Source organism: Coturnix japonica, chromosome 17 (assembly GCF_001577835.2).
Source record: "Coturnix japonica isolate 7356 chromosome 17, Coturnix japonica 2.1, whole genome shotgun sequence".
NCBI lineage: Eukaryota > Metazoa > Chordata > Aves > Galliformes > Phasianidae > Coturnix > Coturnix japonica.
The window spans coordinates 4081866-4098849 of record NC_029532.1 but is presented as its reverse complement, the minus strand read 5'-3'; the positions used below and the strand labels follow the sequence as shown (position 1 = coordinate 4098849).

Genomic DNA, 16984 nt, shown 5'->3' with positions numbered 1-16984 from the left:
TTTACTGCCTTCACTATTGGAGCTAAATAATTCTCCTCCTTTCCCTGCTCTTGAATATAGAGTTGTGCTGGCGGAGTGGATTACATTTGATCTATGTACCATGACAAGTACTGCAAATTGTGGGCTTCATTGCTGTATTCACCCACTCCTTCCTGAAGATAAGAAGAAAGTGTCAATACAGAGAGCAGCCTTTGCTCCGTTCCGTCAGCGTAAGAAAGCACAAAGCTGCTCTGAAGATGTAATGAGTGTACAGTCTGACACCATGGAAACCAAGGTAAACTCCTTTTTAACTCTTCTACCTAACGTGCTGGGTGTGGTAAGAGACAGAAGTTCTCCTATTCATGAACATTATATTTGCATATATCACAGCTCATGACAGGCTTGCATTAATGCCAACAGAAGCTTTTTTTAAGCATATGGATGGAATTTCAATCACTGTGGAAGCAAGTGACTTATCTGATTCAATCTATTTTCTGTGTCACTCGAAAAGGAAAGTATTTAAACACATTGTAATTGCCTCAGAGGAATGAGATGAGTTTGCTGCATCTCTCAGCAGATGGTCATCTCTGATAGCAGCCCACAGTCTTTGCTTTTCTTTCACATAGGATGGGAGACTGATAAGGATACTATAAGAAGCTGGACAATGTCTAAGAGATTCTGCTCCTTACTGTCTCTTATCACTATCGCAGCCCGTTAGCCTATGCACAATAAATGTAAACATAATCAAACCACCAAGGGAAAAAGAATTAAATCCAAAAAAAAATGAATCCCTGGAGTTTTCACCCACTGCTCAAAGTACAGCAAGTTGTCATGTTTCTTTTATAGCTCTCTTAATCTCAGGGTAAACTATTGAGTAGAATTTCATACAGACAAACCCATGAGAATTTACTTTCTCTGACTTTAGCATTTTGACTCTAAGATAAAGGAACTTCGCTTTATACTTTATACTACTGCTCTCGTGTGGACGGTGTTGCCACAACTGCCACCTGTATTGGAAACTGAGGTTCCAGCTGCTAGCAGGTTTTTCTAGGTAGGTCAAGAACAAAAACCAAGATGGTGAAGGAAAGTTTTATTTGACTTATTCAACTTGGAATGCCCACATCCTAAGATTAGAGGTGTTAGAAAAAAATATAGCCACAAAGGAAAGAAAGAAAGAAAGAAGCAAAACACATATTTACACCTTTAGGACATCAAGAAAATAAAATAGGCACAAGTTTACATTCATTAGTTTCAGATATGGCAGAGGAACGTTGAACTGAAAAAGGGTAAATAGAATCCTGCTTTTCCCACATCCTTGTCTAAGACAGCACAAGTCATGCTCCTCAAAGCCACGCTGATCTTGTACATAAAACAAGGCAGATTTTCCTCAGTTTTTAATATGCTTTTGCTTTAAAGATCATAGAGCCATTCAGTTTAGTACATACACACTGAAGTACTGAGTATGTACTTTAAGCACTAGTGAAGCTTGTTACAACTCCCATGTAGAAACTGAAAGTCATGCAAATCTGTTTTAAGTATCAGAAACCAGTAAAGGATTTTATTTCATAGCTGCTAAGCCATTTCAAATCTTCTAAGTGTCAGCAGAGAATGATTTTAACCCCTTAAGAAAAAGAGTGCGTAATAAAAGAGGCAAATATCTCATGAGATCTACCCAAATACATATCTCATCTACTACTAAGACTAAAGGACTCCTTTGCTAAACACAGTATGCTAGGGAAAATGTTGTTCTGCTGTTCCCTTATGAAGCTGCTCAGGCATAACCCTGATCTAGAAGGGATGGGTGGAAGGAGCCCCAGCTCCTTCAGCTCGAATCTAAAAGGAACCGAATGCATTAGGGAACTCCCCTCAGGTCAGAGCTGTGAACCCACTGGTCTCAGCAGTACCACCTAGAGGTGGCGAGGATGTTTTGCATTTCCTCTAAAGACACATTGGGATCAGGCAGCGATGAAATAGGAGTTGGGGGTCAGAGGGATGTAGGAAAGCGTAGCATTCTCCCCAGGCAAAACAGTTTGTCTCAGCAGACATGCTTGGCTTAAGCAGGAAGGATTTAGCGCTGGCAGGTGGAGAGGAAGAACTCAAGCTTCAAAAAGCTGCAGATGTTCTTCAGGAACATCCATCTTCAACCCCCTGCAAAGGCAGCAAATCCCACTTGGAATAAGGGCTAAGCAAGAGAATAAAACTGTAATAAAACTATCTTTCTTCCATGTCGTTGATTAGGAATTTCATAGTTTCAGAAGCTACAATGCAAGTCAGCATTTGCTTCATAAGGACCCTGTTGTAGTGTCCTCCCCTGTGATGTGAGCCACCAGTGGTCTCATCCATACACAAAGCAGGCAGGCTGCCCCGAGCACCAAGGCCTAAAGGCACCCAAAGTAGTAAATAAATATACATAAAGCACAAAAATCGGAAATGAATAGCACTGATTGTTTAAATTTACAGTCTATCTTATTACACTGAACTAAACATTATAGCATCCTTAAACCACTACACAAAGCTGCTGAAGTTACTCTGTTACAAACCTGCCATTACAAGAGCATAAAGCACTAAAGTATTTTTTGGCAAAGCAACTTGCTTCCAGAATTTAACATACATTCAAATCACGGTGTACATACAACAGGCATGTCACACTAATACAACATCCTCTGTTTCCTCACAGTATATTCTGCCAGAAGCAAGGCACCTCAGAGACCTTTCCTCATTTCATTTGCTCTCTTAAATGCTTCCCATAACAGTTTATTTAATGCAGCCTCACTCAGCTCAGCTGCTCCTTACTTCTGCTTCAGCGTTGTCCTGTTTATTGCATTAATCTTGTCTCCAGGATAAGCCACATCAGTCTGATGTGCTTACAGAACAGATGTTACATGCTCTACTCTTGCCCTCTTGCAAGCATCCTGGGAGCATTATTTATGCCTTTTACATCCTCTTGTTTACTTGTTCCCTGCTTACTTCCTGCTTTTAACAGCAGAAGCCACATAAGGTTTCTAAAGAGGAAGAAAAGTTGTATTCTCTAAGTGCACATACTGATTTTCCATTCCTATGGAAACCCCAGGTTCTTACATTATACCTCCCACCCACAATACTATAGGTCAGACTTGCACTTTTACCTGGGATAGACACAAGGGATAACAAATCTAGGGGAAAAACAAACAAACAACAGTGAATCTTGTGTTTTTTGTTCAAGTCTCCATTTTCTTCTCCCCAAATACCTCCTTGCTCTGAGTCCTATGTGGACAAAAACAGGAGAAAGGACAGACTGCACCTTCAGCCTTCATCAGCAGCATTACAGTCACAGAGGACTCAGGACATCATTGCAAACCTTGCACAAAACCCACACATTTCTCAAGTCCAGCACACACAAACAGTGCTTTCCTAACCTGATCTCCTACCCAGAGAATGATCCAGCCAGACTTCGGGTGCCAGCTGTGCAGTCAGTATCACATTGCATGATAAGAACCCATCTCAGCACTATATACACATGCATTTACTGTATAACCAAAATGATACTGTGTTTCTTAGGATAAACAAAGCATAAAGAAAAGGTTTCCTCTCTAGCAGCTTGATCCCAGCTCTCCAAGTACCCGCACAGTCTCTTCTGAATGTCACATCCAACATCCACCTGTCTTCTGGCCTTGTGCCTAATAGGAGCAGGCACCATGCTACACCAGTTCCCTCCGCTTGTGTACTTCACATTGCATTCCTCTCACCTAGCAAGGACTGCTGCTGGCTAATTCTGAAATACAGCAAGGCACTTTGATGGATGTTAAAGACTGTGTGCGTGTACAGGCAGGATGCAAATCCACCCCCTCCTCACAATAGCTTGCCTTTAGGGCAAACACAGACCTCAGCCATCTCCTAAGGAAAGATGACCACAGCACAGCAAGTCATCTGGCCTGCAAAGAACAGCAACATGGAGGGAACAGACCAGCTTCCTCAGAGTTACGGATTGGGTACAAAAGTCCACGTTTTACTTCAGTGCTTTACAGAACTACTACTTCCTCCCTGGGGAAAAAAAAAACAGCAATTTTGCACATTGCGTGTGTTAAAATATGTGAAGTCAAATCAGCAGCAATGTCTGTAGGAACACAGCAGAGAAATAACTGTAATAGAAATCCCAAAGCAACATAAACCTCTTTGAGAAGCCAAGGTTCAAGTGGAGAATTTACCAGTGATGTTCCTGCCCCTCCAACACAACCATAAGAATCTAGAACCACCTGCCAGATAACACATAGGCCAAACAGGTACATGGGTTGCCCTATTCGAGAGAACTGGGTAAAAGTCTCAGTCCCTTCAGTTCATGATTTATCTGACACGTTAAAAATAATAACAGGTACAGAAGGGTGGAACAAAGACAAAATTCAAACCATAAGCTGGCAAGTGGTCCTGGATCCATCCCAGCAAACAGTACTGGCTACAGAAAGCAGAAGGTCCCAGCAGGCTGCTGTGTGTTGAGATAGTCTTGTGGCCACCACCGACCATTGCAGGTAGTTTAATCCAATTCTATGAGGAAAGAAGTCCTTGTACAAAACTGTTTTCCTCCTTTGATTACCATCAGATGAGCTCCTTCAGCAGCTCGTTTTCAATGGGAAGTGTGCCATTCATCTCAGGGGAGCTCTCTGTACCCAGATATCCCAAGAGGATCTCACTGCGCCTCCGTGACAGCTGCAAGATGTCTTCTGCCAGCAGCTGCACAGTTGTGTATCTCACATTGTCCAGATCAAACATGTCCTTCAGATATTGTACTATCTGGTGCTGCAAAGATAGAAGGAAGTTTTACAGTAAGACCTTCTTTCACACCTTCCAACACCACCAATCCCATAAGGAATTTTGTATGCCTGCTATCCAAGCAGATCTGCTTCAGGCTGGATATCACTTTTGTGACCAGCTCCTCTCACACCTCTGAAAGAGGACAGCGGAGCTCCTAAAATCATTAAAGAAATGCCAATATCCACAGCAATAACCATATAGCAGCATTTAATGGAAGCAACATCAGCACCTCATGATTTTATCCACAGACTTTAAGTACGTAACTTTTATTATCACATGCACCCAGACAACATATTCTTTCATTACATGCACCTTAAATCTTCCCCAGTACTGATGATACAAATTGATTTCACTACGTATTTTACTGCTATCAGTCACGGTCAATCGCATTGGGAATTCTCATCAATCTGAATTCAGAAATCTTCTCAAGAACCAGGGATTGTTTAGAAGGTTCTTGTCTACAATCAGATTTCTAATACCACATCAGTCAAAGCCAGCCAACAAAAGCACATCTGTAGCTTTAACCTAGAAGACTGCAGGACTCCCACACAGACCAGGCAGAGGAAAACCATCTTACCTTGAAGAAACTGCAGACTTCAGCAAGCTGCTGTTTGGGTCCCAGAAAACCAAAGGCTAGAACAGGACTGACATGCTCCGATACGGAGTAGAAGTGGGAGATAAAGCCATCCGGTACCTGCCACAAGGAAGGGAAAAATCAGTAGGTCTCAGTTCTCAGACAGAATTAGCAGCTTGTTTTGTATCAACTACCAAAGTCAGAACTGCCATTCCAGAAAGCTCTGAAGAGCTGCTTAAGAATATCTCTACCTGTAGAATTACAGTTACCCGTCAGATTTCCTGAAGGACTACTTGAGCTTTCTATCTTTATGCTTCTAAGCCACTCTTTCAGGAGAAGAATAAATAGAATTAAATGGAAGGTGAATCAGGCAAGTCCTTAACAACTATTTGTAATCTCCAGACTAAGCCAGGAACGAGCACAAAAAATTCCAGATACCTAAGATGGTGATTCTGCATGGCAATACATCTTCCAATGTACTCATTACTCTTTGCATCACCTCACATGGCAAACCCAGTCATACCAGCTAGTTGTGGGACAAAAGGTGAACACTTGCCAGAGACCACAGTCCCTGTGGTAGAACTGGGATTGTGAAGTTGCAGCTTCTTGTTCTCCACGTCCTCAAACTCATCTGCTGCGGTACTTATAGAAGCAATGGGTTTGAGGGAAATGCACAAAGTACAAACTAGGCAGTGGTCAGCACTGGGAGGCAAGAGAGCATGTGAGCCCACTCACAGGCAAACTGCAGTTCAGAGAGCAACTGAGACCACTTCAGAGCACTGTGAGCAAGGAGAAGGAATAACAAATGGAGAACATTATCCTCTGAATCCTCTCATTAAGAAAAAGTGAGAATAAACTCACAACTGTAAGACACCAATGTTGCACTGGTACAAAGAAATGAGGGCAGGACCCCAGCACACTACAGAAGAAAGAACGCAGTTCAGTTCATTCTTATTGCACAAAGACTTCGCATTTCACCAAGATCTTGGTGAAATCTTTTCAGCTTCAAATGCATTTGATTCTTTCCCTGTTCATTGATTTTGCTTACCATCAGAAGCCTCCTTTTTGCTTTCAGAACGGACCAGCAGGCAGTTGCTAGGGCCTACAATTAACAAAGAGACCATAATTTGCTGGGATTACTCTTCTGAAGAAAACAGCCTGCCATCAAAATATCCAAGCAGTGGCCCTTTTGTGCCAACAACTCTAAAATCAGTTAGGAAAAATCTATATGAACTGAAAGCAGGTTTGGCCACTACAGATCCATTATAGTCAAACCAAAGTGTTTTTGAAGATCTTTAATACAGTCTGGCACAGCTGCTACATGCCCCAGGATACAGACTTTGAGCAGATAGATTTACATGTATTACAGGAATGCTGTTTAGAGTTTCAAGAAAACATGGCGTTCCTAAAGAGAAAACACCATTCAGCCAGGCTAAAGTGATATATAATCTTCCCTAGCTTGGGCACAAGGACTGCCTGGTTAACCCACCGTCTCTTTGAAGCTGTCAGACAGCCAACGGTTGCGCAGCACAGCCAGCACAGAGGAGGGTGGATTCTCCAGATCCTCAAAAGCATCCATGAGGATAAAGTCCAGCACAATATCAAAGAAACTCATGCACACCACCTGTCAGAGAGCAAAGCAGTCTGTAAAGGAAACGGGTTTACAGAAAAAGGAGATGGACTTTGAAACAACAAAACCATGTTTGCCACCAGCATAAGAAGCTGTGTTCATTCAGCTCACTGGCCAAAACCCAAACAGGGGCTGATCACAGGGCTTCCAATTCCTGAGTCCAGGAAAACTCCAGTCAAAAGAGCAAGCAAATCTTAGAGCTACACATGTTAGTTTGTGCCCTCTTGAAAGAGGGTGTGGTGTTTTTTTCCTCATTATTTTTACTTTTTAAACACAGTAGTGCTAACATTGCTGAAAGCAAGATTTGCTATGAAGCTTAAACACTCAGCCAGCCAGTTTTCCCCCTGCCCTCCACCACAACGTACAATTGCAAAGTAATTGTATTTCAGAAGCCATTCATTCACTCCATGGTTGTTCCTACATATCCATTACTCTCCAACTCCTCTCCAACTTCTAGTGAGAATGTCTTTACCAACCCCTCTTCCTTCCAGCTCCTGCTGTGTGGTCGGCCACGTCTCTGGTTTCAGTGCATAATGCAGCATCTCCTCGTAGCTTTCCAAAAAAGCTTTGGGATTCTACAAGAGCAGAGAAAAAAACACTTCAGAAGGTACAGCAGTTGTGGACACATTATACCAAAGGCTTACTTCTCTATTTTGGGCTAACAAACATCAACACATGCCAGCTGGCTGAACGAGCCTGGGACAGCCCCAGGCTCAGTTGTGACTTAAAGCACATACTTAACTGGCTTCAAGGAAGTGGTTAGAGGCACCTATACACAAACCAAGTCCAATAAGACTAACACTGTGCAAGCGCCTCTCTGTTTAGGAGATGATGCAGTTGATGCAGAGGTTTGATTATTGATTTCTCTTCCTTGTATTTGAATATTCCTATGATGCAGTCTGTACCTTCAGCTCTCTCTATAATGAAGCACAGCATCAAACTGTGGACAGGAGCTGCAGAGAGCCACTTTCAAGAGAATTTGGTTGAACAAGATTAAAAACACTGACATTTTATTTTTCACAGTGGTCACCTGTATATAGATGAAGTTTTCTCCTTCTGCAGTCCATAATTTGTCCAGTGCATTGAAGGAACAAGTGTCCCTACGCCCACAAGAGAAATAAGCTGCTTTCAAGCTTCCTACCTTTTCAGCTTTTGTCATCAATCCTATCACCATTTGCTTCCCAACCTCTCCAAAAAACAGTTGATTGCTTTCATCCTCCAGCAGCTCCTGTGAAGGGAACAAAAGAAGTCTCCATGAATGGAAGTGACAACTTCTGGCCAGCTGTGCAACTCCCAAGCTTTCACATTCCAACACTAGATCAGCAAAGAGGCCAGGTAATCACTACTCAAGGTGGGCAAGGGGACCAGCAAATACTTATTCCTTTCCAAATCAAACTGATGATAATTACGAAGTTCAGTAACAGAAGCTTGGACTGTTTCTGTTTTCACTTGCTCTAGAGGAAAAAGATTTCAGTCCTACGTGGATATAGGAAAAGAACACACTGCTGGAGGCACGTGCTATGGGAATGCAGGAACCACAAGGATACCCAGCCTCACATTCCTTCACCAAACCATTCTCACCTTGAAGGCCTGCCTGACACAATGCAGCTTGGCAAGGAAATCCTGGTCACTATAGCAGCCAAGGAGCTCTGTCCTAGAGGGAAAAGGCAACGAATGCATAAATTTCAGTTCTCCTAATATCTGTGATCCTAACAACTACACTCTTCTAAGAAAAAAATGCCCAGGCTCTGCCTAGAAGAAGGTACTACATGTGTTTCCTTTGTGTACTTCTCTGGGGTACCACAGTACCTCTGCAAAGGCTGTCATAGCCTAGAACTGTGCAACCCAGCCACACAGAACAGTTACGCTTATTATTAACTTCCTGGGATAATATCCTTTCTTACCATGCACCTAAAATCCAGAACAAACAAGTAACAAAGATGCCAAGGGTTTCCTGCCCCAAAGGGTTATTCTTTTTATAGGGCTGTTCAAAGGTAAATACTGTGTTCACATTGCTCAAAGGAGCCCTGACACAACTCCAGATGGCACTTCACCTCAACGTCCGGCACGCAACCTTCCCTTCTTTCACTAACTGCAGGGCTTCTTCATATGCCGCTACTGGCTTTGATAGATGGAATGGTATTTCCTCATAATGAAGAGAGTCAAAGAGCTGTAACAGTAGCAAGAAGGATGGGGAAAAAAACACCACACAATTCATTAAATATTTGTTAATACGTGGGGATTGCACACAAGTAAGACATTCCTTCTTTAGCTGGCAAACTTTTGTCAGTCTCAATTATTTCATGCAAAGATACTTTCCACCAGTTTCTCACAGCTCAGTATTCCCTAAAAATACACAACCAAGGCACATTACATTAGATATACAGCATTTTCCTATCCCTTTTAGCATGTCTTCTACAGTAGATTGGAAAACAACCTGCAAACATTGGTTGAAAAGGACCTCTAGCCTCCCACTTGAAGTAGAATAGTTACCCACGCTTAATCAGGTCAGTTATGAAAAAGCTTTTCCTAACATCTATCTGATCCAGTGCTCCATGTCTAGTCACCTTTATTAAGATGTTATTGGCTCCACTGTCTTTGTGGCTTCCCTCCAAGCAGCTGCTCTGCTACACACAGTAGGAACTTAAGTTACCTCCGCTGCAGAGAAGAAGGAGTCCTCAGAAATTGAGCTGTCTTCATCATCTGTCCGAAGCCGTAATGATCCATCCGTCAATGGAAGCATTAAGGTCTTCTCTGGAGGTGACAAAGAAGCTGCGTGTGTTGTAGTTCACAGACTACTACAGTCACTGTGCTCTCTCTCCCACCCTCATAAGAGCATTTTGCCAACACTCTTTTGCTTTGCTCACAGAAAAGAAAGACAGAAAAACTGTCTTACTAATGCATTTCACACCCAACTCACCCAGGTCCAGCAGCATGCTGTCTGATGGAAGTGAAGACCCAAACTCCTCCTGGAGGTGGTAGGCTCGGTGCAAGAGGGACTCCAACTTCTCAGCAAACTCTCTTCTCTGGGTCTCCTCCTTGAACATAAATGCCATAGAGTTTACAGATTAAATTATGTGTGAGAGAGAAAGGGAGAAAAAGAGAGAGAACTCAGTCCTACAATACAGCAAATATTGTAAGGGGAAGAATGCTTCTATACAGCCTATTCAAATCCTCTGGCATTGTTAGCTTCACAATTTTGTATTCCTGTTAAAAAAGAAAGAACTTTAGTCTGCTATCCAGAGAAGCAGGTATTTTTACAAGTTACAGATCACTTAACTCTCCTGACTTGTGAACCCAGATTTGACTTGCGTAAATACCCCAGGAGGCAAATAGCCAATACACTTAATGCACTAGGCCCTATTTACAACAGCCTTAAAACACTTTTTACTGCTGAGAACTCCTGGAATGTTTGGAGTTCAGCTCCTTTCACAACCCTGAGCTACAGCTGCTCTGTTAAGCTTCGTAATAAGTCATCATAGACCATAGTTTGGATCTCCTCTTTTATTAGAGGTCTGCCCAATGTAGTCATCAGGTCCAAGACAAGATGTTGTCCTAAAATACTTGTTCTGTAGGTGGAACAAGTTACACATCTCCCCGCTCCACTTGCTCTGTGTATGGAGACATTCTTAGCAGCTGCTTTGCTTTAGTCATTAATACACACAGGCAGCTGCATCCTGCTTCTCCACTCACCTCCCTCAGAAATGAGGCTGACCACCAAGCTCTCCACTTTCAGTGTGTTAAAGAGTTACAGACACAACACTGCCAGGCAAAAAGCTCTTTCTTTCTCTCAGGCACTGCATTTATTACAACCTTTTCCTACTGCAGCCTCTGCTGCTTGAGCACTTGCATGACAGTTACTGACATGATCTAGAAGGTGGGCAGAAAAGCTGAGGAATGAGGGGGAGAGACTTATTAGAAGGAAAAAAAAAATAGTAAAAAACCACCCACTCACACTGTATAAGGAAGCCACAGATGTAGACAACTCTTAAACAGTCTGGCCCAGCTCTGCCCTCAATTTGCTCTTCTTCTATCCTATTAGTTACTACTACCAGCATTCTGCCTGGCCTTTTGGCATGTTTCCCAGCTGCCAAATGCAAGAGAAAAGTGGGGACCTACCTCTGAGGCATTCTCAGACAAGTTCTCTTGGTGTTTCTTGCTGTCCCAGGGCACAGGAGTGCTGGAACTAGCACTGTCCCGCTGCCTGATGGTCAGTGCCTGTTCCCATTTCTGCAGGGCCTCCTCAAACAGCTCCATTCCTGGCAACGCAACCAAAGAAAGCTCTGAGATCTTGTAACCAACAGGTGACTGAGTTCAAGTCAAGGATGGGAGAAAGCTTGCTATTAGAGCACAAAGGTGCACCTACACTGCACAGACATACAGCTGCTGATGACCTATGCCATTTCATAGCCTATTTTTGCTCTTCCCATGATAAACAACCCTCACAGGGTGATGTTAACTCCTGAGTTTGTTTACCTTGAACATAGAGGCTTTCTGCACTGGAATCACCGATGGTTCCTCCATCCCCCATTGCCTGGGCCTCCCACATCCCAGCTGATGCTGGTGTTGGACTTGAAGAGTTCACAGCTACCATCTGCAGGAGTCACAGAATTGTAGGGATTGGAAGGGACCTCGAGAGATCACCAAGTCCAACCCCCTACCAAAGCAGGCAAATACCTTTTGAAATGTCTCCAGGAGGGTCAGCATTGATACCCCCCTTGCTTTGTAAGGGGCGGTATGAACAGTTACCAGCCCCTTCCCACACCATGTTGCCAGCTGCCAAGAGCTGTTCAGAGGGAACAAAAGAAGTTCTGCCCTTTGCCACCCGGCACCACAGCAATGTCTTTGAAAGCACTGAAATCCATGTAGGAAATGCCTTCCCTCACCAATTTACAATGAGGCTTCATTAGGAAACAGTGAGGTGTGCAACTGTGAGCACAAGTAGGACAGCACTTATGGAGGCAACATAAGAAAGCTTCAAAGCAACCACTACAACAGCACAAGCATTTTCATATGAAGCTTGTGCCAGCCCCATCTTTCCATACAAAAGAACATTGGAAGTGGGACAAGTAACCACAACAAAAAAAAAAAAAGCAGCAGATTATCAGCAAAAATACAGATAAAGTCAGTGACCAGTACTGTCATAGTTGTTTTCAGATGACTTAGATAAAATGCCCAAATGTGAGCCTGATGCTAGAGAAAAAGCTACAGTAAATGGCTGATAGATAGGTCTTGCCATACCTTCATTGATTCATCTCTGTGCAGTGGTAATAAATCACTCTGAGATCCAGGACTGCAATGAGCAATTCACTGCTGCTGACTTATTTACTAAGTGACAAAGCTCAGGAAACCAGACAGGACAGCAGGCAGAACCTGCAGCTGTGTGAAGGATGAGCAGTTCTCCCATCACGTAACACAAAATCAACAAGGACAACATCACAGAAGTTCAGCTCCCACACAGTGAAGGGGTATTGGAACAGATTTCTCTGTATGGGTATCATTACTCAAGTACCAGCAGTAGAAAATAGAATTTAGATAGTTTTATGTCAAGAGAAACAGCCTTCAGCAATACAAAACCCAGCATCTGTGGGAAGGGAGAAGCCACAGGGGAATTAAATGGATGCGAGCCTATGGTACAAGGCCAGGGCTGGACACTGCGTGGTGTGCACAGGCACATCCCATCCTGTCCCAGTTCCCCAGGGGAAAACAGGCTGCACACCCAGCTCTGTGTCAGCACTGCCGCCTGCTGGTGACACACTTTGGCCAGCACAAATTTTTGTCAGCTTTCTGGTTCTTTAAATATCAAAGCATGCTAAAAATAATAATATATATATATATATATATATATCTCCATCCTGCTCATTGTGGCTAGATATTTCCTCCCTTCTTTCCCCAGCACTGCTACTGTAACACCAAGCACAAGTGCTCCCACAGCCGATGCCAAGAAGGGCTTTTGTGGCATGTCACAGTGTTGGAAGCTGCTGTTCACTTGTGCCTCCAGTCAGCTTTGAGCACTGAGGATATCAAACAGGCCCTGAAGCCACAAACATTCCCCAGTGTTTCTGCCTTTGGTCTCACAAGACATGGATTTACACAGTGACAGCTTCTGCTTTGAAGGACATAGAACTCCTGGGCTGTGTCTCAGCCAGCTCTGTTGGTCAAACAGTGCAATCTGTTTTTCGGTAGTTAATGTGGTTTTAAAAATTGAACAGCCTGCCTGTATAGAGGCAGAGGGGCTGCAATGACACACAGGCTGCTGGTCCACCTAATGCCCCACTACAGAAGGAAACAAACTTCCCACCACTGCAAGACCCAGCAACAACTCCAGACCATCACCATTAAATTACAACAAGCCTGCCCTCCAAATCTACTCCAAGAATCCTGTCATTATCCATCAGCCAACACAAGCCCATGGACTTGATGATCTTGTTACATGGAGATGCACTCATCTCCCACACCTGCTTCCCTCAACCCTTCTGAGAAGGTCCTTACCGAGGCAAGGCTGTGGGAGGAACTGGAATGTTTGCTGGGCTCGATGGAGGAGATCCCGCTGAGCGTGTCATTGCTCTTGCTGCTGGGACTCTGGACTCTCTTGCTGGAGTATCCTGAAGTTGAGATCACACAAAAACAGGATTTTAAACCTGGTGCCTGCAAAGGATGAGACAGGCTCTCCTGTCACAGTGAGTGCTGTTGGGTGTGAGAACCTTGCAAGCTACAGAAAGTGCAGTAAGAAACTACAGCAGACAGAGGAAAACCTGACACAAAACAAGAGAGATTCACTGCAGCTGTGGTTTAAGGAGAGGAACAACACCCTGTCAAGCGTGACTGGAGATAAGTAAGGCAGCATCCAATACCTAAGAATGAGTCAGATCTCCTTTATGCTCTATTTTGCTCCTAGACACAAAGCAAGTTGCTATAAAGGGAACCTGAGGCTGAGGAATGAACATGTGTTGCCTTTGATGGCAGGAGGCGAGCACAAGTGGAAAGCATCAAGGAGAAACTCCTCCAGCTTCCCTTAGGTACGAAGAAGTGGGTAAAGAAGCTGCCCATGGTCTGGGAGCCTCAGCAGCATGGGACAGACATTCCTGACCCACATCTAGGCCACAACCCCCTCCAGGCTGCACCAGGCAGATGCAGCTGCACACAGCACCCAAAGGCATCACCAAAATCAATACACAGCCAGGTCATGGTGTGCCCAGGGCCACTATTATCAGGGAGGAATGGCAAAACAAGTCCATAGGCTTTGTGTAGGCAGAGGAATGGGAACCACATGCCTTGGAGAAAACCTCAGCGTCATTCACTCCCCCCATCACCCAGTCACACATGTTTTGAGCTCAGCATCTCTCCCTTTCCTGCACTAACCCTGTGTTCATAGCACTGAGCTTCAGATCTTCCATTCCATTCTACATCAACGCAGTGCACAGAAATCACTTTTCTTTCCTCTCTGCCCACTTGCCAGGAACATTCCAAGGTCCCACTGCTGCTTGTACACCCCCCTTTCATTGAACACTATTTTAGCAATATTCTCTTCACCCCCTCACTACACAGTTATGGGGACTCCCCTTTATTGCAAGGCCAACCTTTCTTCACAGAAGAGACCCTTCTGGTTGGCAGGATGGGCACAGTGACGCCTCCAGGCTTAAAGCCACACTTCTCTGGAGCAATCTGCTTCTTTCGACGCCGACGACGCTTCAGCTGATGAGCTGCAAGAGCCAACGCAACCGTCCCAAGAGCTGTAGCAAACAGTACCTTACGTAGGCCTGGAGAGAGCCGCAGCTGAGAGAAGACAGACTTTAAACACAAAAGATACGGAAGAGCAACAATGAAAAACCAAAGTCTACCACCCTTTGTTATATATGTGTTTGTTTTTTTTTAATAGCAGTTCTAAAGATCAGATACCTGAAATGTACATTGGCATTTCCCTCCCACCCACAGGACTCCTCCCATTATCTGCTACGCAGCTGAAGCTTAACAGGAGAGAAAGTGCATAGCACCAGTGTGGTGGAACCTGGGGAAATTGACCTCAATTCTCATTGCCAAAACAAGCTGTAAAATTCACAAACAGCCCATAACAGATGAGACCTGAGTCACACAAGTTCAGCTATGAAACCCTGGTATTGTAGCTGAGCTTTACTATCCCAAACGTTGCATGGAAAACACACCAGTCATCTTTAAATATATACATGCACTTAGTGCCTTTGAAGAGAAGAAAGGTGGAACTCAGGTGTTGTCCCACAGAGTGACATGGAAACACTCCTCTCACCCTGCTCCAAATCCATCCCCACTACCCCGGCCACCACAGACAACCCAAATGAACTGACAGGCTCTCCCACCATCATGCCTCTATTCCTCTCAACTAACACAGATTCTTCTTTCTTGGCAGACAATCTCCAGAGACAAAGCCTAAAGAACCAGCTGGAAAAAGACTTTTTGTTGTACCTGCCCAAATGTCGTGTACACAAACACGGGGATCTCCGCCACAGTCATTGCCAAGGCCTGGATGATGGACATTCCCTCAGTCCTTCTAAATGCCATGGCTAAAGGATGACCTCAGCACCTTCAGGAGTCACAAAGGAGAAGGGCACTTGTGGACGGATGCTGCATGAGCCACTCACAAGGAAATCCAGCTTTCATTTGACATTGAGCTCGGTGTCCTGGAGCCAGCCTTCATCCAGCACTCCTGAAAGAAGAGGGAAGAATCAGGTGAGTGAAGGGAACACACAGCCTGTACTTCCCTGTACTGCACTTCACAAACAGCACACTCAGTGCAGCAAGGCTGCTAGAGCCAAACCTGAGCTTTAAAGCATCTCCTCATCCATAACAGCTATTGTTGCTTCTCATACCAAGTATGGGGTAAGGTTCACAAGCTGCTCTATAGTGACAGCAATGTCCTTGCACTCAAAAGCTGAAGCTGTGCCAGAGATTTCCACATGCTCCACAATGGGCTGCATGTGGTTGGCCAGAACTTTTGGCAGCCTCCATATAAAACAAAACCAAAACCATATATAAATAACATAATGATTCCAAATAACCACATATGCACCTTTATTAGGAAAAAATCTCCTTGCCCTCAATTCTGTCACTTGTAAAGAGCCATTAAGCAAAGGCTGTTTCTCCCAGGAGGCTTCAAAGCAACCTGAGTTTAACAGAGCCTGGCTGTGCTGGAAGCTGGAAGCAGGGCCCTGCTTCATGTCAAGGACAGAGCTACAAAAGAAATAGGTACTGAAACCAGAGAAGTATCCTTTAACCATTACAGAGTTACCATTACACACCAACAACGAAACCCATCCTGTGTTCTAAAGCCAAGTGATAACCCTGCATCTACCTGACCACATCACTCACAGCATCCTTGCACCTCACAGCCCCGTTAAGGAGCCACATTTGGCAACAATCTCAAGGGACCAGAGTGCAAGTGGGAGCTCACAGAACAAGGTTAAACGTAACAGTTTGGTTAGAGCAGAACAAAGATAAGTGCAAGGAATCTGGGGGACACTGCTCAGCCTGCAGGTTACTGCACCTGAGTGGCACACACAGAAAGTCCTCCATCTGGGCAGTGCAGCACAGCCATTGCACATCCTTGTCCTTCAGAATGAGGTAACGCTGGCCCTAAAAGGACACAGAGTCATTTACACCTCGAGCACTGCCCTGCAACATTGGCCACCCCAGCACGATGCTCCCTATGGGATGCCCTATATCAGCACACTGAGGCCCTACAGAGCTGTTTGCATCCTTAGACCCCCATAACCCCATACACACACACACATACCCCATACACCCCATATACCCTTACACCCCTCTGTGCGCTCAGTGACCTGGCTCACACTCACCCCTTTGGCCCCACATCTCTCCCGCAGCTCCATGACACCCCGTGCATCCCTCGTGTCCCCGCACCCAGCACATCCCCCATCTCTGTGGCCGCTTCTACTCGCTGATGTTCCCATCTCCGACCCCACACCCGCACACTGTTGCCGTGCTGCCCGCACTCACCGCACCCCGCTCGCAGCCCGCCCCAATGC

General features: G+C 44.6%; 1 protein-coding gene across 2 annotated transcripts; it reads right to left on the bottom strand.

The window, feature by feature from the left end:
- Nucleotides 1-1054: 1054 nt before the first annotated feature.
- Nucleotides 1055-15645, bottom strand: MIGA2 (mitoguardin 2). 2 transcript variants are annotated; one of them, XM_032448097.1, is made up of 15 exons: nt 15408-15645; nt 14549-14759; nt 13461-13573; nt 11445-11562; nt 11088-11227; nt 9889-10006; nt 9622-9722; nt 9023-9138; nt 8550-8622; nt 8110-8196; nt 7445-7543; nt 6828-6962; nt 6387-6440; nt 5342-5458; nt 1055-4749 (listed from the first exon to the last, which is right to left on the bottom strand). In XM_032448097.1, exons 1-15 carry the CDS (start codon nt 15501-15503, stop codon nt 4549-4551), a joined length of 1779 nt encoding a protein of 592 aa, XP_032303988.1. In that variant the 5' UTR covers nt 15504-15645; the 3' UTR covers nt 1055-4548. The 2 variants fall into 2 exon arrangements, with proteins under 2 accessions (XP_032303988.1, XP_032303989.1); XM_032448098.1 differs by having other exon boundaries at nt 14549-14744; nt 15408-15523.
- Nucleotides 15646-16984: the final 1339 nt, after the last annotated feature.

Excerpts from the sequence above, each read along its gene's own strand:
- MIGA2 (XM_032448097.1), bottom strand. The coding sequence starts at position 15,503 with ATGGCATTTAGAAGGACTGAGGGAATGTCCATCATCCAGGCCTTGGCA. Across the intron at positions 13,574-14,548 it reads GGTCTCTTCTGTGAAGAAAG|GATACTCCAGCAAGAGAGTC; the intron begins GTTGGCCTTGCA and ends TCTCAACTTCAG. Across the intron at positions 8,197-8,549 it reads GTGTCAGGCAGGCCTTCAAG|GAGCTGCTGGAGGATGAAAG; the intron begins GTGAGAATGGTT and ends TTCCCTTCACAG.